General features: G+C 42.4%; 1 protein-coding gene across 8 annotated transcripts in view; it reads right to left on the bottom strand.

The window, feature by feature from the left end:
* The window catches only part of TNRC6B (trinucleotide repeat containing adaptor 6B), a 257,455-nt gene that overhangs the window by 42,882 nt on the left and 188,546 nt on the right, over nucleotides 1–26,027 (bottom strand). For 6 of the 8 annotated variants that reach the window (XM_073882718.1, XM_073882716.1, XM_025881479.2 and 3 more), the window contains 7 exons: nucleotides 22,808–25,150; nucleotides 21,066–21,224; nucleotides 19,501–19,676; nucleotides 16,531–16,605; nucleotides 15,620–15,665; nucleotides 14,258–14,406; nucleotides 8,890–9,015 (listed from right to left, as the gene is read on the bottom strand). In XM_073882718.1, coding sequence (XP_073738819.1) covers nucleotides 8,890–9,015; nucleotides 14,258–14,406; nucleotides 15,620–15,665; nucleotides 16,531–16,605; nucleotides 19,501–19,676; nucleotides 21,066–21,224; nucleotides 22,808–25,150 — 3,074 coding nt within the window. Of the gene's footprint in view, nucleotides 1–8,889; nucleotides 9,016–13,006; nucleotides 13,178–14,257; nucleotides 14,407–15,619; nucleotides 15,666–16,530; nucleotides 16,606–19,500; nucleotides 19,677–21,065; nucleotides 21,225–22,807; nucleotides 25,151–26,027 lie in introns of all 8 variants that reach the window. The other 2 variants (XM_073882719.1, XM_025881477.2) reach the window with 2 other exon arrangements.

Genomic DNA, 26,027 nt, shown 5'->3' on the forward strand with positions numbered 1-26,027 from the left:
TCCACTGAGGAGGGAGCCTGATGTGGGGCTCGATCCTAGGACCCCGGGATCATGACCTGAGCCGAAGGCAGCCGCTTAACTGACTGAACCACCCAGGCGCCCCTATTTTATTTTTTTTAAGATTTAATTTTTAAAAAGAGTTAATTTTTTTGGGGGGGAGAGCAAGCAAGCACAAGGAGGAGGGAGGAAGGAGAGAATTTTTTTTTTAAGACTTTATTTGTCAGAGATCAAGAGAGATAGAGAGAAAGAGCACAAGCAGGGGGAGCAACAGGCAGAAGGAGAAGCAGGCTCCCCGCTGAGCAAGGAGCCTGATGTGGGACTTGATCCCAGGACCCTGGGATCGTGACCTCAGCTGAAGGCAGACGCTTAACCAACTGAGCCACCCAGGTGTCCCAGAGAGAGAGAATCTTAAGCAGCCTCCACGCCCAGTGCAGAGCCTGACTTGGGGCTCGATCTCACAACCCTGAGATCATGGCCTGAGATGAAATCAAGAGTTGGGTGCTTAAATGACTGAGCCAGCCAGGCGCCCCAGATTTAATTTTTTTTTTTAAAGATTTTATTTATTTATTTGACAGAGTGAGAGAGCACAAGCAGGGGGAGCAGCAGAGGGAGAGGGAGAGGGAGAAGCAGGCTCCCTGCTGAGCAGGGAGCCCAATGTAGGGCTCAATCCCGGGACTCTGGGATCATGACCTGAGAGCTGAAGGCAGATGCTTAATCGACTGAGCCACTCAGGTGCCTAAAATTTTTTTTGAAGTAATCTCTACACGCATTGTGGGGCTGGAACTCATTACCCTGAGATCAAGAGTTGCATGCTTCACCTAATAAGCCAGCCAGGTACCCCATGAATATTGTATGTTAACTTATTAACAGTTAGTCCACCAAATTCTTTTTTAACCTATTATTCTACTTATTCCCAGTTTGTGTTTCCCTATCTGGTCATTGATGGGGATCTTGAACTTGACAGAGCTTGAGGATAATCTAGTAGCATGTCAGTAAAAACTTCTTTCCAACCAAAAGTGATTGGGCTGGGAATAGTCGATCGTTTACTAATCCACACAACTGTTTTAGCATTTAAGTTGTATTTATACATCTTGTCTAAAACAGAGACAGCTTGTCAAATGGCTTGTCAAAATAGAGATTTCGACAACAACTGTATCATTCTTATAATCCAAGATTTTTTAACTAATAAAGAAAATCAGTTAAGACTTGTTAGCAAATTTATGATTCTTGATTTCTTATCACAGGTGCTCAAAAAGCCGTATTTTTGATATCTAGTCTAGAATCTTGCCTAGAATTAGCACCAAGTTCATCAGTCTAAACCACTTCCCTTATTGTTTCAAAAATTATTTTAAAAACTTCCCCATTCTCCTCACTTCCTTGTCAGTGCCCACCTTGCTCATAACACTCTGGGCCTCCTGCCCTTTCTTTTTGGCAGCAAACCTATAGGGAGGGTTGCCCCATTCCAGTTACTGCTGGCTAGGTTTGTAATTCAGTATTAGGAAGCTCACATTCTCCGAGATCAGCTTTCTCAGTAGTAAAGGGGTATTCTGACCCCACATGCCTTCATCTTAAAAATTCAGGATTTGTGCAAGAAAGAGGAGTTGTCATTATTAAACTCCCCTTGAAGATCCCCAGACTTCCTCAAAGATCACAGAAGGGCTTGGCAATTCTTTTCACAAATTCTTTCTCTGTTGTAGGATTTAATTTGTCTTAACCCTTTTGAGTATCTTTGTTTTTTTTTTTTTAAAAGATTTTATTTATTCACTTGACACAGAGAGAGAGAGCACAAGCAGGGGGAGTGGCAGGCAGAGGGAGAAGCAGACTCCCCGCTGAGCAGGGAGCCCGATGTGGGACTAGATCCCAGGACCCCAGGATCATGACCTGAGCTGAAGGCAGATGCCCAACTGACTGAGCCACCCAGGCGCCCAAACATCTTTGTTCTTAATGGAGAAGACAAAAGCAGTAAAAATTTTATTTTCACTTAATTTAACTTAATTTCCATTTAATCATTTAATACAAATACAAGTAGTCCAAAGCAGAGATTCTTTTCCCAGTCACTGGAACTGCACCAAACCAAGCTCTGAAGGCTCTTTCAATCTGCCTGTTGTTTTGCAAGTCTGTTTGTTTTATGTTGCAACCCCCAACACAACTCTTACACATATTCACCCTTGCTTGCTACTCTAACTTTCCATCTTTTGAAAGTACCCCCTTAAAATCTGAGTCATCAGAAAGCTTTCATCAGAAGACCCACTGGGTCTTCCCACTGTATCTTTCTTTAGCATAACAGTCAGAGTTAAATTAATGCTTCTGAGTCACCATCTCTGCCACAGTCACAAGAATACCTGCCTACCTTTCCTTTGATACTTTCTAGTCTAGAAACATCTAAGTTCAAGTTTCCTGTACGGGGCTCACCAACTCATTTTCTTTCAAGATCTCAGCCACTTTCACTTAACTTATTAATGCTGTCATTTTGGGAAATATTTTGGGTTAAAGTAACAGTTCTCCCAGATGTTTCCTCCCTACACTCTAAGAGATGCTGAGGGTTGCCAACCAATGAGAATACTTGTTTGATTTTCTACCTTAACAGTTGGGAGGCCTAGCCGATGTGAGCTCAGAGTGAGCACGCCACTCCTGTGCATGGTACCTCTGCACCAGTTATGTGGCCATGACGAGGGACTTGGTATTAAAAAAAAAAAAAAAAAGTAAAAATTTCAATAATAATCTTTAAGTATTGATTACAGGTTGAAATGATAATTTAGATCTACTGGGTTAAAGAATATATATATTATTAACCTGTTTCTTTCTCTCTTTTTAAATGTGGCTACCAAAAATTTTATGTTCTATTACGTGGTCTGTGCTGTATTTCTATGGGACAGTCCTGCTTCTAGGCCATCAGCATTGTTTCTAATTTCCTTTCCAAAGGGAAAGGACTCTGTGATTCATGGGAAATCTACTATGCTTATTTTGTTTTCCAATCCGCTGGCCTCCGAAATAAATAGCCATTGTTTGAGGCTTCTTTTCTTCCCACTTCTCCGTTCAGTTTTAAAAGCTCTACTGAACAAATCAGCTAGTCACTTGATTTCTTCTCTTCAGTCTTGAGAACGGATGCCATCCTTTGCCAAGAGACATGCTTCCCACCCACCTCCAATATTCCTATCCCTTGAAATTAGCTAAAGAAACCACCATTCAAAGTAAAACATGTGTATGATCCAGCAGTACCCTAGGAAACAAATTCATCCTAGGAGACAAATATAGGAATATTCATAGCAGCATGGCTCATAATAGCAGAAATCTGGAAACTACCCAAATGTCTACTGGTAGTGGAAGAGATAAATAACCGATGGTATATTCATGTAACAGAATACTATATGAACCACAACTGCCCAAATCAACATGGGGAAATCTTAGAAACACTGTCAAGTGAAAAAAGTCAGAGAAGGCTACACACTGCATGTTTTTATTACATAAAGTGCAAAAAGAGGCAAAATCAAACTATACTGTTTAAAGATAGATACAGAAAGACTATAAAGAAATGCTTGTTTTATTCTTTAAATTTAATTTGGATGCCAGCATCTTCTATGTGCCATAAATTGACAGTTATAAAGACTAGAAAGGTTACCCTTGAGGACTTCCTGTCTAGCTCTGCCCAACGTTTCGCTTCCCCAGACTACACATGCACTGTCCTTCTTCAATGAATACAAAAGGACCAGAGAGAAGCACCACTAGGCTCCTGGCAAATGGCTATTCATGCCTGGGTTGCAGAGTAATTAAAGTGCAGGTTTGCACATTCCCGTAGCAGGGAGTTAATTACTCTGGCTTAAAAACCCTTCAATCTCCAGCTGGGCTGGAGAAAAGGAAGATCTAGTCGGAGTCAATATGGCATTTAAGGAAGCACTGCAGGTGCAAAACGACAGCAATTTAAAGCAACACAAAAGCCTGGTAGAACATGTTACTTTCTGAATATTTGAGCAACAGGAGGAAAAAGGCAAAGTAGAAACCCAAGACCTGGAACACCCGTAGCAAATCTTAAAGATGAGTTTCAATGTGATATTATTTATCAAAAAAATTAGGTGTTCATGTCTTTTGACCCATAAATTTCATTCTGGGCAACTAAATTTGGAAATAACGTGGGCACAGATCCATGTATAAGATGGCATACAAGATCTATGGGTGGGGCGCCTGGGTGGCTCAGTCGGTTAAGCATCTGCCTTCAGCTCAGGTCATGATCTTGGGGTCCTGGAATCCAGTTGAGCATCAGGCTCCCTGCTCAGTGGGAAGCCTGCTCTCCCTCTCCCTCTGTCCCTCCCCCCTGCTCGTATGCCTGCTTTCTCTCTCTCTCAAACAAACAAACAAACAAGATGTTTTAAAAAAGAGATCTATGGATAAGGGTTTCTCTACTGCATTATTTACAACAGTGAAAAATTAGAAACAATTTAATATCCAGTAATGGGGAAGAGAATGTTTCAGGAAATCAAAGTAAATCTACCTGATGGAACATTATGCCTTCTTCATTAAGAGTGATCAACAGGAAGACTATGTTGTAACAGGGAAAATACTAGGTATGACCCAAAGTTAACAGAAACAGCAGGATAAAGTGACCACGAATGTCATTATGTGAAAAGCATGCCCATACATGAACGGTCTGAACAGGGGATTTTGTAAAAATAATCCCTGTCACTGCATCTGGGTTGGGGGTTCCTGGAAGAATTTTTTTCTTCTGTTATCCAAACTTTCAGTGTAGTTATTATATTGACTTAAAAAAAGGGGGGGAGTGCCCGGGTGGCTCAGTCATTAAGCATCTGCCTTCGGCTCAGGTCATGATTCTAGGGTCCTGGGATTGAGCCCCCGCATTGGGCTCCCTGCTCCGCGGGAAGCCTGCTTCTCCCCCTCCCACTCCCACAGTGTCTCTCTCTGTCAAATAAATAAATAAAATCTTTAAAAAAAAAAAAAAAAAGAGCTACCCAATGCTTTTTTAAAATTTGGAAATGTGAGGAAAAAAACTGAAGTTTCCATTGTTTAATATTCTGTCCCCATTATGCATCAAATAAGCGTTAACCATGTTTTGCTAAATAAACAAATCTCAAAAATGTAGAACACAAATACTTTTCTTTTCCACACAGATAAGATGCTTTGGTCATAAAGGGATTGGCAGCCTGAGGTCTCTTAGACTAAGTTAACTATGCTTTCCCTAACAATTCCACTTACTAAATCATTCTGAAATGTTATCTTCCCATGACTTGACATAGATTTACTCAAAATACGTGCCCTGTGCAGTTGTAGATGTTCAGGATCCAGCAGTGAACAAAGCAGACACAGACTCGGCCACTGTGAAGCTTAGCACATGCCCGGGGGTGAGGAGAGCAACTGTACTGTGCATAGCCTGGCCTGGGAGAGCCTCTCTGAGAAGGCACCATGGCAGCAGACGTCTGAAGGATGGAACCCGGGGGCAGTCTTTGAGAAGAGCGGTCCAGAACACGCTTGCTGCCCTAGGGCAAGTTGACTGGAGAGGCCAGAACTAACGGGAGGGAGAATGGTAGGTGTCTGGGGTGGGGAGGTCACCAAGAGCAACAAAGCCCACAGTAAAGAGCTGGCTTTGTATTCTCAGTGAGAGAGGGAGCCATGAGAGGATAAAGTGGTGACATGACTTACCCTTAACTTTCTGTGATGCTAGAAAAGCTACCCATCTACAGTATTCGTTCGGTAGCCACCAACCAGGTGTGGCGATTTAAGTTTAAATCAATTAAAATTAAAATTTCAGTTCTTCCACCCCACTGGTCACGTTTCAAGTGCTCAGGTGGCTGAGGGCCACCCTGGACTGCGGTTTTAGAGGATCCTCAGAATGCTGGGTGGAGAAGACACTGGAGGCAGGCAGGTGCTACAGAAAGCCGGGCAGGACGCATCGGGAGGCCACTTCTGGGAGAGAGACAGCGGTTGCCTGCCACGGGTCATGCTAGCAGAGGTGGGAGGAAATAGGTTCAGAACAGAGTTCTGAGGGGGGACTTGTTGATGGACTGAATGTGAGTTGAGAGGACCCCCCCCGCCACTAGCTCTGAGGTCTGCGGCCTGAGCACCTGCAGGATGGGAGTGCCATTTACTTGGAGGAAGAGGATGTTTTAGAAGCGAGTACGGGATGAAATCACAAGCTGTTCTGGACATGCTGACTTGAAGTGCCTGTAAGGCATCCTAATAGAGATGCCCAGAGGTCTATGGAATTGAGAAGATAGATCTGGGCTGAAGACACAGTCTTGTGACTGTCAATATTTAGAGCCATTCACTGGGCAAAATCACCCGGCAGCGGCTGTAGATGGTGAGAACAAGAGGGTCGAGAAGTCCAACTGGGGCTCTCTGATGGTAAATGTCGGGGAGGTAAGGAGGAGCTTGTAAAGGAGACGGACAAAGGAAGGCAGGTGGACAACCACTGTACAAGGTGTCCAAGAGCCAAATGAATGAAAAGTTTCAGAAGGGAAGGCGTGACCATCTATGTCAGATGCTGCTGATACGGTGAGAAGAGACTGGAGAACAGACCACGGTACTCCACAACACAAAGGCCATCTGTGATCTTCACACTGTCTTCATTCTCACTGCCACCACCTTCCCTGGACTCCTTTGCTCTAGTAAGTCTGCCATTCAAACATGTCCTCTACATTTCTGTCAATGTGAGTTTTCTAAAACATAAGTTTTCCTGCACTGCCACTCAGCTAAAAAATCTTGCCCAATACTACAGTATCTACGGCGGCAGCAGCAGCAGCAGCTAAACTTTAGGGTGCAGATAAAAATCACCAGGGGGTGACTAGGCCCTAACTCCCAAGATTCTGTCTCAATAGACTGGGGGAGACCTGGGAACTGTATTTGTAAGTAGCGACCCAGATAATGGTTACAAGGGACAAAGTCCAAACTCCTTAGCAAGGCAAACAAAGCTTTTCCAAAACTGGTGCCAAACTTCCTGACTAGTTTTTTCCTATCCCACTCTAGACAACATCTATATGCTTCAACAAGCTCAAACTAATTATTCAAATCAATTGCATTGTCCCAAACATACCATGTTCTTCCAGATATTACTGCTCCTTGTCCAAGCTGCTCCTGCTGCTTAGAAGGCAGCTTTAACCCAGCTGTACTCAGCAAACTCTTGACTCATTCTTCAAGACCCAGCTTAAATGTCATTCCCAGTGCAAGGCCTCGCCCAGCTCCCAAACTGTGTTAGACATTTCTTTTTTGACAGAGACATAGCGAGAGACAGAACACAAGCAGGGGGAGTGGGAGAGGGAGAAGCAGGCTTCCCGCGGAGCAGGGAGCCCGATGCGGGGCTCAATCCCAGGATCCTGGGATCATGACCTGAGCCAAAGGCAGATGCTTAACGACTGAGCCACCCAGGCGTCCCTGTGTTAGACATTTCTATGTAACATTTATCACACTGCCTATTTGCTGAGTACTCTGCCATCATCCCCACCAGCTCCAGGAGGGTATGATAGGAGACGGCAGTTTCTGCATCTGTGCAAGGCCAACTCCACCACCAGGCACACTGCAGACATCTGATAACCACAGGACTGTGGCCTGACAACCAGTAATGTTGGAGGGTGCTCTGGGAGTTAAGAAGATGCAGTGACTGTGGAGTGCTGGGGAAGTTGGGAGCAGTTCTGTTTACAGGACAAACTGCTACCTGGAGCCTGGGGGACGACTGGAACTTAGAGGGTCAAGGAAGGAGAGACACCAAGAAGACTCCCAGACACCTGGCTCAGGACCATGGAGACGAGAGGGTGGGGTGACGAACATTTTCTCCCCTACTAAGATAGTTATGGACTCAATGTCAAACACAGAATTTGTAATCTATAAGATATGGTTTCAAAAATAAATATTTTAAGCCTATGTCTTATATTTCAAAAACAAAACAGCAACAAAACCTGACCCTTTACAACCTGTTGGTTGGACCTAGTAAGTGTCCCACCCCCTTTTATAGGATGGGACACTCATAGCTCTTTATCTTGGTTCACCGAAGTAACATTCTAAGGAGACTAAGTCACGCACTGAATCCTTACATGGACTCCTCTGCTTTTATATTGCTCCTCAGATCCATTTTCTCACAAAGAGGTATGAGGGACAGTTTGTGGCACAAATCTCTCCCCTATACCCTGCAAACAACTCACTGCACATCTCCAACTAAGAAACGGATCTAAAAGGTTTCCCAAAAGACTTTACCCCACAACACAGAGCTGCTCCAAGAGTAAGTCTCTGCCGCTTCATTCTAAATCCCCCCTCCCAGAGCACCTAGTCAGTATTTCAGAATCCATCTCCTAAAAACTTCTCAGAGTAATCCAGAGCCTGGCTATTCTCCTGTTTATCTGCAGGTAAATCCTCAAGGGCAACCAACTTCAGAATGTTGACACATCAGGATTTATAAAGTAGTTTTATTTACATGCAATTAAAACAATCAATGCAGTAGAAAAATATAGAGACGTCTAAAAGGAATATAATCATAATGCTTTTCATGCAAAAACATCTTTATATGTATGATACAATAAAGAAATGAGTTTGACATTTTGTTCTAAAAATTTTTATCTGGGGGCACCTCGGTGGCTCAGTCAGCTAAACGTCTGATTTCGGCTCAGGTCATGATCCCAGCTTCCTGGGATCGGGCCCTGCATCGGGCTCCCTGTTCAGTGTGGAGCCTGTTTCTCCTCCTGCCCCTCCCCCTGCTTGTGTTTTCTCTCTCTCTCTCTCTCTTCTCAAATAAATAAGTAAAATCTTTATAAATAAGTAAATAAATATCTTGATCTAGATTTTTTACATTTTAGACATTTAGGTAACTATGATTTCTTTTATGCTCATAAAACCTGTCAGTTGGTAACTGATAACCACCTGCATGATGAACTGTGGAAACATAAAATTGCTTACCTGGGGGGAAATAAACTGGGGAGGCACTTGCGCCCGGAGATTAGGAGAAGAATTTAGTGGCTGCACTGGCGTGTGCATACCTCTCGATTGTGCTGTGCTATTTCCAAACAAACCATGATTGCCACCCTGTAAATGTAACAGCAACAGTAAGGCTTTTTGTTAATGTTAAGAAAATGCAAAAAAGAAACAGTTCTGGTTTTCTATCCCTCAGAAGAATCATATCCTGTGTTCCACGGAATCACAGAATTTTATAACTGAAACGTTCCTGGTCTTGGAATGCCTGGGAAAATTATTCAAATCAAATCATGCGCACAGCACCACCACCCCTGCAGTTGGACGCACTCTATAACCAAAAGGGTTAAATTTGGTCAAATGTTAAAAAAATGCACTAATTTTTTTTTGCAATTGAAACGTATAGGCAATATAATGTTTATTTCAACTATTCTCTCTTTTCTCTTTTTTTTAAAGATTGGGTTTGCCAAATTTATTCTCAAGTCCAATAATCTGAGCTCCATCTTGAAAGGCACCTGAGTACAAATGCAGGCTTCTTCTGAATAATAGCAAGTGTAAAACAACACTAGGACATAATGTCTCTGAATTGATTAGTTCAATCATGGAATCAGTGCCACCAAATCGTAGCCTAGCTCCATGAGAACCCTACTTCAGATCTGAACACCCTTCCCTGTCTTGGGCCTGCTTGATCCCTTCTTTGCTAGATGAGAAAATCTAAATCAAGAGTGAGGTTAAAAAAAGAAAGAAAGAAAGAAAGAAAGAAAAAAAGAAAAAAGCAGAAAAGGGAAAAAGTGAAAAACCATTACAGGGATACCAAAAAAACCCCATTACTCACCTTTAACTTCTCATTCCAATGTATGAACATTAGTCTGGTTAAAAATAAGCTTAATTCCCTGACTTCTGGAGGACCAACTCACTGGAGCACTTCTAGACTATTCTAATCAAAGAGCTACAGGAAACTGGGCTAGATGATGGCCCTTCTGTTCTGACTTGTTTCAAGCCGAGAACAGCCCTTCAGCAAAGAACTTGACTCTGTTCCCTCTGTCTGAGGAAAGCTTCTACACCATCTCCACTTGGCCTCTTCGGGGCCCAGCTCAGAGGTCATCCTCATAAAGGAAGTCTTCCCCATACCTTCTTCCTCGTTTCACATTCAAATTAACTGAGCCCACCTCTATGTTCTCAAAACACTTTAAACACTCTTTGATAGCACCCATCAGCAAGTCATATTAATTTTCCATTCTGTCTTTCCACCACCAGCTTAATACTTCCTTCTTTGTATTCCCCGAACTCAATAAAGTCCTAGTCTGTAGGACGCAAACGTCATTGTCAACCAATTCCATATACTTGACAACATCCCACTGAATATCTTCAGTGAAGACAGCTGTACCACTGCTTGTACCAAGTATGTGTATTCTGAACTGAAGTCACATCTTCTCCCTGACATAGTGGGGATTCAGGTAATTTTAAAGAAGAATTCTGTAACAGCACCCTTAAGTTCTAGAACACTGGAGATATTTCAATGGCTTAATGATTCAAAATAGATTAAGGGACTGCTGTCGGGAAATTAATGAACTTAAAAGCACTGAAAATAAAAATGGCTATGAACATAAAAGTAGAAAAGGCAATCAAAACCTGTGTATATCTCATAAAAGAAAATCAAAGATCCACCACGAATTTTAAATCTCCCCAAAACTGTTTAAACATGAAAAGACCTTTAATTCTACAAGTGGTAATGTCTCCACTTCCCCTATCTTACTAATCAAACTGTCACTCTAAGGTGACATGGTTTGGCTCTAATTTTTCTAAGATCGTGGGATTTGGTAGCTTACCTACTGATCATTCTCAAGAACACAGGAAACATCTGTTTCACTGAGACTATTCTGCTAAGATCATTCTCACACTTTACTATAAAAGTAATGACCTTGTTATTAGATGCTAATTACTCATGGTTGGGTCCTTGGATGGTGGGGTTTCTGGTAGCTGAAGTTCTTTGCCAGAATCCATGTTTTAAAAAGTCCAAACTGCTTTAAATTCCAACCTCTCTTTTGGTAAGAAATATCAGAAGGAATTTGCCTTTTTTTAGTTTTTATAAAATCAGGCCCTATTTGCACATTCCCAGTGGACAGATGCCACCCCCACCCCAGTGCCCAGAGGTTTTAGGTTTGCTTTATCAAGTGTCTCTAAAGCCCTATCAAGCCCTGTGATACATCTGATATGGATAATAATATAGATGGGTCAACAGGAGTCTATCAAAAAACACCTTCTCTCTCTTTAAATATGGAACCCTGGCACTGCTGCTCCTTTTCTTGGCTCAGAAGTAGCTATTTCTCAGAGTAATAAGTTTAGTGGCAATCATACAGAGGTTTTTTTAAGACTGTATTTAGAAATTAGGAAAACGGTCATCAAATGCTTATATGTATGTTAATGGTGGTTTATATGGTTATTTCTACAGCTTTACTGTTGAATATAAGGCTTTTATGATGACCTGAGTCTTAGTATTTATTGGTGATAGCTGCCTCAACTACAGTGTTTAAAATAGAAACGCATATAAATTAGAAACAAGGTTACCAAGCTGACTGAAATCTGTGATTTGAAAATAAAAATCTTACATTTTAATTTTTCATTATGAACTATATTAAGCCTGCACGAAAATGGTGTAGAAGAACCACGACCATATTTAGATAAAATGTGTATCCACCGGATTCACAATGGACTTTGTAGCATTCCATTTTTAGGATAAAAAAAACCCAAAGAGGAATGACCTTTCCTTAGAGTCCAGTGCCAGCTACTTTGGCTGGTCTGTTATACTAAAAATTATATACTAATGGCTCTTGATAAATGTGAAATTCTGTAGGCATGTTTGTATTTATCATTAATCAAGAGTGTTAGGACTATTTTATATTTTCTATGCTTCAGTCCAAAAAAAAAGAGCTGCCCCAAACTACTGATACAATTATTTCTTCTTTGTTTATATAAGCAATACATGTCTATGTCCTCTGTGGAAACATTAAGAAAAACAGTGAAATATAAAAAAAGAAAACAAGAAATTACCCATAACTCCCAAACCAGAGATAACCAACTGAACACATGGATATTATATGATCCATTTTTAAAATGTGCTACAGTAATAATTAGAAAGCATATGAAAGACCTGTGTGCAACTGAAGGATTATGGTGTGAGAGGTGTTTTATAATACCTTTTCACTTGTTTGTGAAAGTCAGCATGTGGAAACAGAATGGATACAATTAATAATTAAATGTCCTTCCATGACATCCTGAGGTGAGAGTCACGGTGACAGGTAAATGGTCACAGAACTGTGGCTAGGAAAATATCATCACTGGGGTCATGTCACAGAGGAATTTTCTTCAAATTCCTGGTTTTCTCCTCGAGAACTACCCCGGAGCTGCTGTGGGGTGACAGAGGCCTGCCGCGCTATGTCAGGCCCGTGGAGGTGAGGGGGCCCCAGGGGCCTGCCCTGCCAGTCTCAATCCTGGTGCACGGCCCCTCCTGGGAGGACTGAGGCCCGCCCCTAGGAAACATCCAGTCTTCCCAAAACTTCATTCTCCCCTATCAAATTACCTCTCTCTGGGTAATTATTGTATTTTACACTTAAAGACACTAGATTTTAAGATGCTGTAACCCTCAAGTATTTACTCCTACTAGTTTTGCTGCCATTTTCTATTTAGAAGTTTTACTAAATTGAAAGGACTTCAAAAATATCACTTGCCTTTCAATCCCAGGTTAAGAATGGCAAATTTGTTGCTAAGTTAGATGATATAAGGTACCTACATAGCCTCCTTAACATTTTCCTAAGCTAGTTCTTAGGAACTTAGCTTAACTTAGAACTTAGTTAACTTCTTAAATGTGAACTTATGACCAAAAATGAGAAGACAAAAGAAACAGATTTAAATAAAATCCATGTTGAGAAAATATGAGGAGAGATGGGTTCTACGGGCTAAGAGATCTAAAGCCTATACTTAGTATCATTCTGTGCATTCAGTAATCAACAAATTTCCCAAGACAGACAAATGATGCAATGAACTGCAGACCAGGGCCAAGGCGAGGCCACAGCCAAGCAGTTGTAAATTTGAGAGGCCTCCTTACTTGTCTAGCAGCGAAGTTTTGGGGGTTGAGCCCTGTGCCGATTGCTCCAAGGCTGACGTTGGGTAGTGTGGAACCAGAGGGAGACAGCTTGTAGCTGGGAGAAGGGGAGAAGGGAGAGCAGGGAGCCTCATCCCCAAGGCACCCATCTTGATTGGAGAAAGGCAAAGTCAGCTGAAAAGTAGTAGGAGTTAGCCAATCACAATGAGTGTTGGTTAGTGAAGCAACAGAATGCAAGAAGGGACAAGAGAGAAACACTAGGAACAAACAGAATTAAGAGTGTATTAGCAATAAACGAGGATGGAATTTGGATCTGATAAGAGTCATCACACTTGGCCCAAGAGACACCATCTGTCATCTCAGATACGGATTTTTTCTTATCCTCTAAGTCAGTAACACATTCTGTCCATTGCACTAGGATAAAAATTGCCAGACACTTTATTTTTATGCATCTAATATTGATTACTCTATGTGGCTGCTGAAAGAGAAGCCAGAGTAAGCTTCTTGGGAATCTGTTGCTGCCTGGAACAGCATCATCAGTGATGTCAAAAATGTGCCAGATCTAAAACTTTTGGTTTTAATTGCTTTCTGAAGATCCAGGGCTATGGCAAATCAGTATTCTGAATCAAGGAATTATTTCCTCCATCAGGAATGATAAAAATCAAAAGAACTAGGTATAAACGACTTCTTTAAATCAGATAGTTGAGAATTTGGACAGCACACCATTGTAACTAAAAATAGGTCACTAGGGGAATGGAGAAAGAACAAAGGAACTCTCTTAGAAATAACAAAAGAGAAAGTTCTGGGCCAGCTTGACTAAGCTAGAAGGCAAGGCCTTGGGAGATACGGATTATGTGCACAAGATCCCAAATTTAATTTCTCATTGTATAGCAGCAGAAAAAAGTATTCGGAATAAATTTGTCTCTAAAATTTCTTCTACATGTTTCGAGTGTGCATTTGCCCTACTGTAAAAAGACCATTCATTTCCCCCTTCCAAACTTCATAAAATTTCTAAACACTCAGACCTTGTTCACAATACTCACATACTAAAGACAGATGGTGCTAGCTTCTGCGTAATCACCTGTTGACATCAACTGTTTTTACATCACCACTTACATGCAGGTGATGTCTGCGTTTTGCTCATTAATTAATTCAATAATTCTATGCTTCCTCCTGGAATTGATTACCAAAAGAACAAATGGGAACCAAAGTGGTTCGCATCAATCATGGTCTTAAACAAAGGATTCGACTCACCTTCTCGAAATAAGGCCCACCGTCTGTGGTTCCCATGTCTTTGGAATTAGGTGGACGGAACCCAGATCGATCCTTCCTCATGATATCATTAAAATCCCCGAGATTCATCGCTCGCTTGTCCACGTCAAATTTTTTATCTGGAAGGCTCCCTGAAAAGGAGCACAGAAGAAGTGAAAATTTCAAGAACCAATGTCTCCCTCATGACGAGGAGTTCCAGCCCCACTCTCTTCCCTGAGGTGTTGCGTGTAGATCACAAGGATCTCCTTGGTTCAGGCTGCTGGGGACCCTCCCTGGAGGACATGTGGATCCTTTTGTTCCTTTTTAAAAAACTCCTATCAGTTGTAGCTTGTTTTCAATGGAAGACTGAAAGAGAGACTTAGGGCCAACCTGGTAAAAATCTGACTAAAAAAATATTTCCACTGGTTATTGATATGTTTGATGAATATCACTTGCTCATAAACTCAAATGTGCTCAGGGAGAAAATTTGTCTCTTGCCCTTTTAGCGTCTGCCAGATCAATGTGTGGGGCTGTGAAACAGGTATTGGGGATAAAAAGGCCTCGTGATTTCCCAGGTACCATGGTTATTCCTCCTTTTCTTCACAGCTCTGGAAATTTGCTGTTATATACTGACATGATCAGTGCCCCTGGAAGCTTACTTTTTCGTTATTCTTAGATTTTAAAATATCATAGATCAAAGGCTATTTCCCTTATGACTCAGGACTGTTTCCCTTTCTTCCTGGTCTGATTCTTTTTAAGTTCCTCAAGGTGAGCAACAGTGTCACAGGGATGACCCCACAGACCAAGGGCTGATACAGCATCTGCCCCACCTGCAGTGGGGGAGCTCGTCAATAATGCAACACCCCAGTGCGGACGGGACTAGCAACCTGAGGGCAGAGGATGGCAGGGCCACAGACACACTGGGTTTGGCCACACACCACAGTTTTTAACAGTCTGAATTAGGTTCCAATATTTAAATATCAGGTTGTCAATGTATGTCTAAATTTCTGGCCCTGCTTGAAAACTGGAAGCTCTGACAAGGCTGAACCTTTACTCTCCAGGGCAACAACCACTAAGGGCCGAGCAAGGCTGAGTCCTTTATCCTTTTCGTGGTACACAGGCCCCCCCACAGCTAACCAGTGTCCTCCAACTCCCACCTGCTTACACCTGGCACACACCATTCATTTACGTGACTTTCCTGGATCCTGCAGCCGTTTGGAGTTTTCAACCCCTATACCTAGTGTCTAGGATGGTCCTTCATCTGGTCTGCTGAGTAGCACCTATCCCAACTCAAACTGAGCAGGGATCCAACATGGCATCATTAACAACAACATATTCCATTCATATCAGTGGAGTGATACACACCTACAGACAAATCCATTTTGCTGCCTGGATTATCTTCAGTTTGACTCTGAAAAAGCAGCAACAGGGAGGGAGGATTAAAAGTTTGAATTCAAAGTCTGGATCAGAGAAAAAAATGGCATTATTTACATGAGAGCTGTGGTGTCCTACGGGCAGTATACAAGATTCTTTCGACGTGAACCTTACACTGGGATGAAGACAAGATCGTTTAGGATACGACTGATTTGACTGCTGTTGGGTGTCTATACTCCTAAATTCAATTTTCACATAGAAGTAGCTTCAGTAATTCTATGGACAGAGCATAGTTAAGTAGCTGCTTAGAGAAATAAAACCCTGCTCAAGTTCCAGTCGGCTCAGGATCAAATTCCACGAGTGTCAGCCAAATGATGACAACTTCTTCTCGTGACTTGTCAAGTCATCAAATCTGGAAATGTGCAGCCAAGTCAAGCTATTTGTCTTTTGGCAACCAGGGACTGGGTGTCCCCACGATGTTCCCAAGAGAGAAGGAAAAAAAAAAAAGAGGAACCCTACAAGAATTCCTTATATAATTAATTACAAATACTTTCTCTAGTTACTTTGCTGTTGCTGCCGTTTTCAAAACTGTAATATTAACACTGGTACAGCAGTAGTCAGGGAAAATTATGTAAGTGTTATTAAGGCCTGGCTCTTTCTTCCTCTAAGCGCCTAAGGAAAAGGATACAAGGACTACAAATTCAAAAGCTATAAGCTTTAAATATTGGAGTAGTTAATTACGAATAAATGAATAGAGGATAAATATTGCTTAACCCAAATCAGAAACACTGCTTAACCAGTTTCTAACTCTGTAATGTTGTACTCTATGTGGCAGTGGTCTTAGCATCTGTACTAAAAGTAAAAGCTGGGCTGTATTACACATATAAGAAAATGAAACTTACCAGCAATCCCATATTTGAAAACTGTTTGGCAAGAGGATTCATCCATGAATCATTATTTCCTCCTTTCAGTGAGCACTACAGAAATGAAATATGTAACCTCAGAACCAAATTATTTCATCTCACTTCATATCTGAGTTGCATTTAAGTACTGACTGAAAATGCAGAACCAAGAGTTTACCTTTTTTAACCCAAATTTCCCTCTTTAACTATGGTTATTTTGATATTTTATCCGTTAGTCTGAAAGACTAATAAGCTTTAGATCTATCTGTGTTTTCATTCTTATTCTATTCGTCACATTGAATTAGAAGTAACTGGAAAAATATATGGTCAGCTGGGTTTTTTTTTTTTTTAAGATTTTATTTATTTATTTGAGAGAGAGAGAGCACAAGCAGGGGGAATGGCAGAGGGAAAGGGAGAAGCAGACTCCACACTGAGCAGGAGAAGCAGACTCCACACTGAGCAGGGAGTCCAGTGCGGGACTCAATCCTGGGACCCCGGGATCATGACCTGAGCTGAAGGCAGACATTTAACCGACTGAGCCACCCAGGCACCCAGGTCAGCTGGTGTTTTTACCTTATAAACAGAAGGAAATATCAGATCTTCTAAAATACAATGTTTGCATGCTAGTACTTTTCCTTTCACTCTCTCCTTGTAACCCGGTTTGTATTAGAAGAAAAGAAGGAGTTCAATGCTAGTCCCTGTCATTTGGAAAATAAATAGGCGCCAGCCTGTTAAAATAGACCATTTACGCTGGTCATTAGTCTCTGTGTGGATACAATGAGGACTCATCCATGTACCCTTCATCTGCTTGTTTCACAGTATAAATGACAGGGGTCCCCAGTGGGAAAGAGGCCTAGCAGAAGACATCACTGATCTTACTGCAAAGTAAGGCAGGCGCTGAGTTTTTGTTTCTTTTTTTTTTTTAAGATTTTATTTATTTATTTATTTGAGATAGAGTGAGCATGAGCAAGAACGGGGGGAGGGGGAGAGGGAGAAGCAGGCTCCCCGCTGAGCAGGGAGCCTGATGTGGGACTCGATCCCAGGATGCTGGGATCATGACCTGAGGTGAAGGCAGACGCCTAACCAACTGAGCCACCCAGGCGCCCCTGAATTTTTGTTTCTTAAGGGACCTAGTTTCTTCCTGAAACATGACACCCAACATCAGCTCCCCTTTTACTTCTACGGAGAAGGCAGGTGGAACTGTGATGAGGCCTTGGTGGGGACAGGGGGTGATGGGGCTTTGTGCACTTGTACATTCTACAAATAAAAACTCTGTGGTTTGATGATATTTGTTATGTCGATTTTATTATTCTTGAAAGTGAAGGAGTTCACTAACGTTAAAGGTTTTAAGGTCAAGAAAGCCCTCACTGGAGGGATGGGAGAATTGGTAGTTTTTGTTTAACGCAAACGGTCTCATTTTTGCACATGAAAAGAGTTTTGTGGCGAGATGTGGTGATGGTTGCACAACAGCGTGAATGTACTCAACGTTACTGAACTGTCTGTGCACCTAAAAATGGCTAAAATGGTAAATCTTACGTTATCTGCCTTTGATCACAATCAGTAAAAAAAAAAAAGGCCCTGGATGCAAAAGGTCAGAATTGTCAGTCATGGGGCAGAAACACTGAATTCCCACTGAGCTGGATCAATTACATCTTGGGGCCACCCGAGTGGACCAGCACCTTTCCCTCGCTCAATTCTGGTCAATCAGCAGTCTCCCTCGACTGTCTTTTCATTCTGTCTCACTAGGAATTTGTAAATGACAAAAACAAAGCCACATCAAGCCAGACAACATGAGAGTACAAAGATGCTGAGAAATTTACTGAATAATTCCTTCTGTGACTAAGGGGAGCAAACAGAAGTCCTTAGAAGGGAAACTGTAACTGGCTGCTTAAACAGGATGCCTCCAAAAGGAACTACCTGTGTTCTTAGGCTACTGAGTTATCGTATTCAGCACAAAATTAATATCCTGCGGCAAAGGGGATGAAGGTACAGCCCCCTTAGCCAACTGAAGACCTTCCAGGAGGGTACTTGGTATTGGAAACCAGGACAATATTCACCGTGAAATGTTTCACAGGGCAGCAAGGCTCCCATGTTAAAATTAAATATATGACTGTCCATTTCTTATTTCCATCAATTTACCTGCAGAAGGGAAAGAACGCCTCTGCTGAGAGAGTGGTTCAGGTACAAAGACTCGTTCTAGATTGAAACCAAAGTCCTCATCAAATTACGCAAATCAAAGTAGAAATTGAGTTGCTCTAAGACAAGGAAAGTGACAATTTTATTCTTTTTTTTTTTTTTTTAATTAAGTAGGCTCCATGACCAGCGTGGAGCCCAGTGTGGGGCTTGAACTCACGACCCTGAGATCAAGACCTGCGCTGAGATCAAGAGTCGGATGCTTCACCAACTGAACCACTCAGGCGCTTTGGAAGGCAACAACTTTAGAACACACCCCGGTATGGGATGTAGATAAATCAGCCGGTTGCTACAGCAGGGTTACGCACTGGCACTTCACTTTGTTGGAAGAATGGTTCTGGGTTTTGGAATTTCCCTAATCGGATAAAAACCAGTCATGCTGATCGCCACTGGAGAAGCTATCTTTCTTTGGTTTCTTTTCTATATATCATGGGGACTTACCCTAAGGACTTCCTTGGCTTTAGAATGCAAAAGCATAAAACATTTATAAAGTGTGCCTTGAAAGCTTCCAAAGAATTATTATCATATGGAGGAAACTAAAAGTGAAAAAAAACTCCTGTCTTTGAAAATTCCACTTTGCTCACAGCAACAGCTCTGTAGTTCGAGGTTTCAAGGTCATGGGGAAGGAAGATGAGGAGTAAAGAGGAAGTAATTATTTGCTCTTGAGAAAGTATTTTCCCCTTAGTTAGGACCTCAGGGTCTCCTTCCACTAGAAAATTGTCAGTTCTGCCTTCTAAGAATGAAGAAACAAGCTCAAACATTTCTAAAGTGGGCTACCTTCATTTGCTTCTTTCCTCCTTGTCCCCAGCTTGCTGAGTTGTGGGAGGAAGCACTTCCCTGAGAGCCGGCGGTGTTCCAGACTCCTCCATCCTCCTCCTCTTCCCAGCTGGGATGGCGAGTTCCCGTCACTGGACCGTCACTCTCCCCCCAGCCATCTTGCATAGATTTGGAATCTTTAAGAAAAGAATGGATCAACCGTATGTAATAGCTATATATGACAATACCCACAATGATTGGTCCTTATGAATGCAGCATTTTAGGGTATTCGGCATCTTATCGAATCCATCTATATATGGTGAGGCAAACATTCTAGCCCCTTCCACATTCGTATTACCCAGACAAAGGGAAAGTATAAATACAGCTTTAAGTATAGACGATCCTGAAGAAGAGAAGACATTTTTTAAACTGTGAAGCTTCTGTGATGGAAGAAGGGTGATTCTAAGGTTGGGAAAGACACGGAGAAATCCTGACAGTACTGCTCAAGTATCTCCTTGTGCCAAAGGTCTGGTCAATGTCTTCCAACAGCCATTTTGGATCTATTTCAAGTTTATAGTGTGGTATTTCCCATGATGATACAACCAATTTTACAGTGAAAATCATGATGAAATCATGGTCTTTATAAAGCTATTTCTCTGAAGTGAAGTAGACTCATAATTTTTAAAATGCAAATTATAGACTCAAGGATGAATTTCTAGGATATAGCTAAGACTGTTCTTCATGGGGCGCTATAAGAGTCATAAATATCATACAATAAAATTGACAACAGAATTTATTATTCTTGTTTAAATTTTGAGCATACAGTATGACCACATTTTTTAAATCAAAAGATAATTCCTTAAGTCTGTAATGTGGCAGAAAAGAGATGTTGGAATGCTTTTTAAGAAAACGATAAACAAGTGAAAATGGGCACTTGAAACTGAATTTTTCAACGGAGGAACATCCAATGAGACACTCCATAGCATCGGTTTACAAAGTTTTGCAAATTACTGTGACTACACATTGCCAGTTGGATCAAGGATAGCTTAGAATTTCAATGATTACGAATAAGTGTGACATGCTTTGTATAAAACACTCAAACGAAGAAATCTTTGTTGGGTTCAAGAAACCTTACGTGTTCCTATGTGGGTAGAAGTATGAGAGGAGAGACAAAGGGACGAGGAAGAAACAGAAGGATAAAGTCACTGAGCAGTAGAGACTGTGTTCCACAGTAAAAGACAGAAAAGTCTTTTTAAAAACTATACTAACAAAGGGGCAGAAATGCAAAAGAGAGATGGTGAACAATATTTAAGTTACTGGCAAAAAAAAGCACCACGTCAACATTTCAATTCTGCCCAGATACTAAACCGAACATAAAAGAAAATCAAAGTTAACTTCTGACTTCTAGACTGTAAACATGTTAACATATGCACAGCTAAGTCACTGCCATCTGATACTGATCATTTATCAAAGGTTCACGGTCCTCAGTCTCACTGAAACAACGGTTTAAACATTAGAACACCCCACCAAAATGTCTGGCCCCCAAATTAATGGAGACTCCCTCACAAATAATGCTGTACACTTACTAGGTTTCATGGCATTTGGAGCGTTGGAGGGTGCGTTCCCCCAGCCTGTGGTCGATGCTCCTGTGTCATCTATTTCACCCCACCCAGGACTGCTTTCGTTTGGCTCACCCCAAGCTGAAGTACCATTATCTGGAGCAGGTGGTGTGCTTTTGCTCCAGACTGCAAAGAAAGAAAACGGCTCTCTAAGAATCATCTGTTAAAGGAAACATCCTAACATCCAGGGAGTGGATATGGGGTGGGGGTGAAGGTGGGAGGAACAGGCACTCCTCTGTTCTGTTGGCAGAAATACGAATGGGTTCCACCCTCATGGAGGCAAGTGGCATTGTCACTTTAACTTTTGGCTCAGCAATTCCACTGCCAGGGAATTATACCATAGATATACTTGTAAAGTACATAAAATTACATGTACAACAATGCTCACTGTATCAGTGTTGGAAGCGACCTAAATATCTATCAAAAAGGGACTGGTTAGGCCAATTGTGTCACCCATGAAATAAATACTGTACACAAAGCAAATAAAAGACAAAAATGTATGTGCTAACATGGAAAGTTTTAAAGTATGATGAAAAAAGCAAGGTGAAGAACAGTGTATCTAGTACAATCCCTTCTGTGTAAAAGCTGTAAAGGTAGATGTATTTAGCTTATAGGTATGAACAAAATTTTTGAATGAGACACGAAACTCTAAGGGATTACCTGTGGGAAGAGACCCTAGGGGTTAAGATTCTTTTATTTATTATATTTTGCTTTTCTGTACAGTTTGAAGGTTTTTATTATATGGATAATGAATTTTTTTCATGTTAGCAGGTTTTATGCTGGACAGGGAATTAATGAGCAATCTTTATTTCCTTCTTCATTCTTTTCAATATTTGAGGGGAAAAAAAAGAACCAGTTAAAAGCAATCATTTTCTAAGTGGCCATAACTGCATTCACTCAACACTATGCTTACTTGAAGAGTTGAAAACTAAATATTAATTCTACCTTAAAAATAAAAACAAAAACCCCACCTGAACAGTGCATCCCCTTAATTTGTTGAATTATATGCTTTATGGGGACATTCAAGTTGACGATGCCAAAGATGGTATTACTAGCACTACTTTTAATTTACCAGGTATGGGGTTTCTATTCAAATAGAGGAAGAAGAAAGTTTAATTCTGGGCAACTGATTATCATGAGAGAACTATTTCTTACATGAAGTACTCCACTTCCAGAGGTGATCATTAAAAGTCATCTGGAAAGTGACTGAAACCTTCCAGATCCCAGCTGTGCTACAGCATTTCAACGGCCCCTTCGAGAACACCACAAAATACTTCCCTTCGCTGGGGAAGGAGAAACACAGAGGATATGTCCACGGGTAGAAACTGAATGGAAATCAGGTCTATTTCTGCTACTATTTTAATTTTTCATTTTTAAATCTGGAGCATAGTTTGTTTAGCAAGATATGTTCTTTGGATTCTACAAGACCAATACAATTACAAAAAAAAAAAACCCCAAAACCCACAAACTTTGGGAGACTACCACAGGGATGCCATCTTTTTCCTTTTGCCAAGAAAGAACATTAAAATGTACCACCAGCATCTGTTATCACTATCATTTTATAAAAAGAGAGCTTCTGTTAACAGTAGAGTAGGGTTAATGTAGGAAGATTTCCAGAACAAAGCCATGCTGAATAAATGCAGCTTAATAAAAACGCCCTGGTTTAGGGTTTTTCTTTATCAAACCCACAAGAAGCAGCCATTGCCTACCTGATGCTGATTTACTGGTCATGGGGGTAGGCAGGTTTGGTTCTCGAGGTGCTGGGCCCCCTTGGGAATTCTTATCCCACAGATTCACATTCTTGTAGTTGTAACTGTTGGGGTCTCCCCACGCCGAAGTGCCATCATCGATGTCCATTTTCCGACTAATTGACTGTGGGGATGGCTCTTCCCAACCGCTGGGTTCCTCATCCTTAGGGGTTACTGGCTGTGGCCCGCTGCTCCAGTTGGAATTGGAAGGTCGTCCGTTGCCTGGAGGTGGTGGGGGTGGGCCTCCCCAGGAACCAGAAGCCTCTGGTTGTGGTGGCGGCGGCTGCTGTGGCTGCTGCTGTTGGTGCTGTTTATTCCAGGAACTGGGCTGTCTGCCGGTCTCAGTCCATGCTGGAGACCGTTTGCAATCTTCCCACCCGCCTTTGGAAGCTAGGCTTGCATTCCCACTGTTCCCCCATGTTCCAATTTCATTCTGCCCTCCTTCACCCCACCCAGACACAGGTTTACTTGCAGAACTTTCCCAACTGCTGTTTTTCGCTTGATCAACTTCCTCTCCCCAACCATTCTTCCCAGAAGTCCATCCTTGATTGGGCTGGCGTCCCCCTCCCCACCCCTGATCCTTGCTGGAGTTCTCATTCCAAGAGGAAGAAGTCTTTTCATCTGGTCGTGCGCCTCCCCAGTTGGAAGAGTTGTTGTTCTTGTAGTCATTCCAGCCTCCTGTGTTCTTGGGGTCTTTCCACTCTGTAGAGGCTGAGAGCTCCCCCCATCCAGACTTCATTTGATTGCTTTGGCTGGGTGCGTCTCCCCAGCCCCCTGAGTTCTTGGTCTGTGTGGCAGCGCTCTCCCACCCCTCAGTTCCTTTGTCAGATTTCCCCTCAGGCCTTGGCACCTCTTCAATATCCCACACTGTGTCCTGCTTAATTTGAGTTTGGCCCCAGCCAGTGTTTGAGAGCACCCTGGGGTCCAAATCAGTTCGGCTCAAAAGAGTCTGTAAGACAGCCTGACAATCAGGATGTGTGGGCCGGTATGACCGACGGCCAGAATTATGACTGTCACTACTTCCTGCTTTGTGGTTGCTTCCAGTGCTTTGACCTCCAACTTCACTTCCTGTGGAGCTGGAAGATCTTCCCCAACAGGGAGCCTGGGCATTGCCTTGGTTTTCAGGGAGGGGGTGGCCCTTTTGATTGTCCCATGCTCCAGTGCTAGAATTTGGTTGGTTTGGACCACTCCATTCTCCAATTTTCAACTCATCAGACCCAGTCGGCTGTTTCCATTCTCCCTGAGAGACCCCAGATGTCATTTTGTTCCCTTCACCCCATTTGTTGTCATTAGAGTCCTGAGGGCCAAAGTTCCAGGACCCACCCGTAGACCTGTTATTGTCCCAAGAGTCATTTTTTGACCCAGATGATTTCTGAACAGAAGCTCCTTTCCAGGAGTCCTCTCTATCCTTTCCATTGTTCCCATTGTTTCCAGAATTGCTTTGTCCAGAGGCTGTGTCAGTTCCAGAAGGCCCCCTAGCTGCACCCCAAGATCCAACACTCCCAGTCTTTCGATCTCCAGTGCTTTGTGAAGGGGCATCAGTGCTCCTGGAGGCGTTCCCCAAGCCCATTCCAAAGGGCATTCCCTTATTCTCCATGGGGTTTGGTGAACTTAAGTTCAAGGAGTTAGTGTTTCCATTTTTTGGTCCATCAGTGTTATGAATTTGAGCCTGTTCTCTGCCAGAGACAACAAAATTAACACCCGCATTTTCCATCTTTGACTGCTGTTCCCTGGATGCCTGACCTACTGTGCTAACCTGTGCACTGGAATTACTAGTATCAGTTTCCAATGCCCCTTTCCTAGAATTTCCTTCTTGGACCAGCGCTGGCCAGGCAGATGGGTTGCTATTTGGGTTAAAGTTGCTGAAGCCAGAGCCAGGTCCAATTCTATCCTGACCACTCACATTCCTCCAATTTCCTAGTCCATTGTTGCTCTCTGTAGTAGAGTTGGAAGATTGAACAGATTTAGTCTTAGGGTCAGATTTCCAGACCCCAAGATTACATTCGTTCCCAGAACTTGCAGACTGGCACTGGCTCCCTTTTCCTTTGTTACTAGTGGTGCTTCCTGGCAGAGTGCTCTTCTCAGAGCCAGGGTTCGAGGCACTGTTGTTATCGGTGGTGTTTTCGGAAGAAGACTCAGTGTCTTTGCTGGCAATACAAGGCCACTCTTCCATGTCAGACCCGTCTACAATCACCTTGTCCCGGATGTGAATTGGGTTGGGGGAGGCGCCGTTGTTGGAGGAGGCTCCCGGGCCCCAAGTGGAATTTGCATAATTTGAAGCAGCAGCACCTCCAAGGGTTGACTCTGGGAAAGAGATTATCTGATCAATCACAGCTACACATGCATATGCTCTACTAACACCTCAAGCTCAAACTGCCCCTGAGAGAGCTCATCACGTTTCCCCACAAACTAATTTCTCTACCCAGTTGCCCTTCTTGGTTAACTGTGCCACACCTGCTCTAGTCATCTCTTCCCTTTCATTCTGCTGGGGTGGTGTACTGCTAAGTGTAACTCCACAACATTTCTCAAAGCTGTCCCCCTGTCCTTCCTATTGACAGAGAAGGGCCTTCTTGTATCTTGAGACAATGCAGTAACATGCTGACCCTGCTTTCTATTTCCAATATACTCTAAACATTCCTGGCTAGAGTAATTGTTCTGAAGCACCCCTTCAATTAGATCACCGGTGTATGGGAAGCTTCCAACAGTTTCTTCGTGCACAAGAACAAAGTTAAACTCTTTGGCCTGGAGTTTGATCAAGATGCTGCACAACCTGGGACCAACTGACTTTTCTAGTCTTATCTTGCACTACTTTCTATGTGGATGCCACACTCCTTGATAGTCCATGACTTGTGCCTTCTCGCCCTGGCACTATTCCACACTGGCAGCTACTGGCTTCCCTTCCTGGATTCATATACTGAAATTTATCCATCTTTCTGGGCCTAGTTCAAGTGCCGTTTCTTCTATGAGGGTTTTTGGTTTTGTTTTGTTTTTGTTTTTTTAGTTCATCACCTGAAAATAACCCTTCCCTGTCTGGAGCCATTTTGCTCAGTGCTGTGGTACTGTGTTCACATCCACCTTCCCCCACATTAGCACCAGAGACTCCCCCAGAAGGTCCCCCTCTTAGGCAGAGACCCTATCTTGCTAACGTTTGAATTCCTCATAGTGGCCAGTGTGTTGCTGC

Source organism: Callorhinus ursinus, unplaced genomic scaffold (assembly GCF_003265705.2).
Source record: "Callorhinus ursinus isolate GAN/ISIS: 27379988/994484 unplaced genomic scaffold, GSC_fseal_2.0 scaffold48, whole genome shotgun sequence".
In the NCBI taxonomy this organism is placed as follows: Eukaryota; Metazoa; Chordata; class Mammalia; order Carnivora; family Otariidae; genus Callorhinus; species Callorhinus ursinus.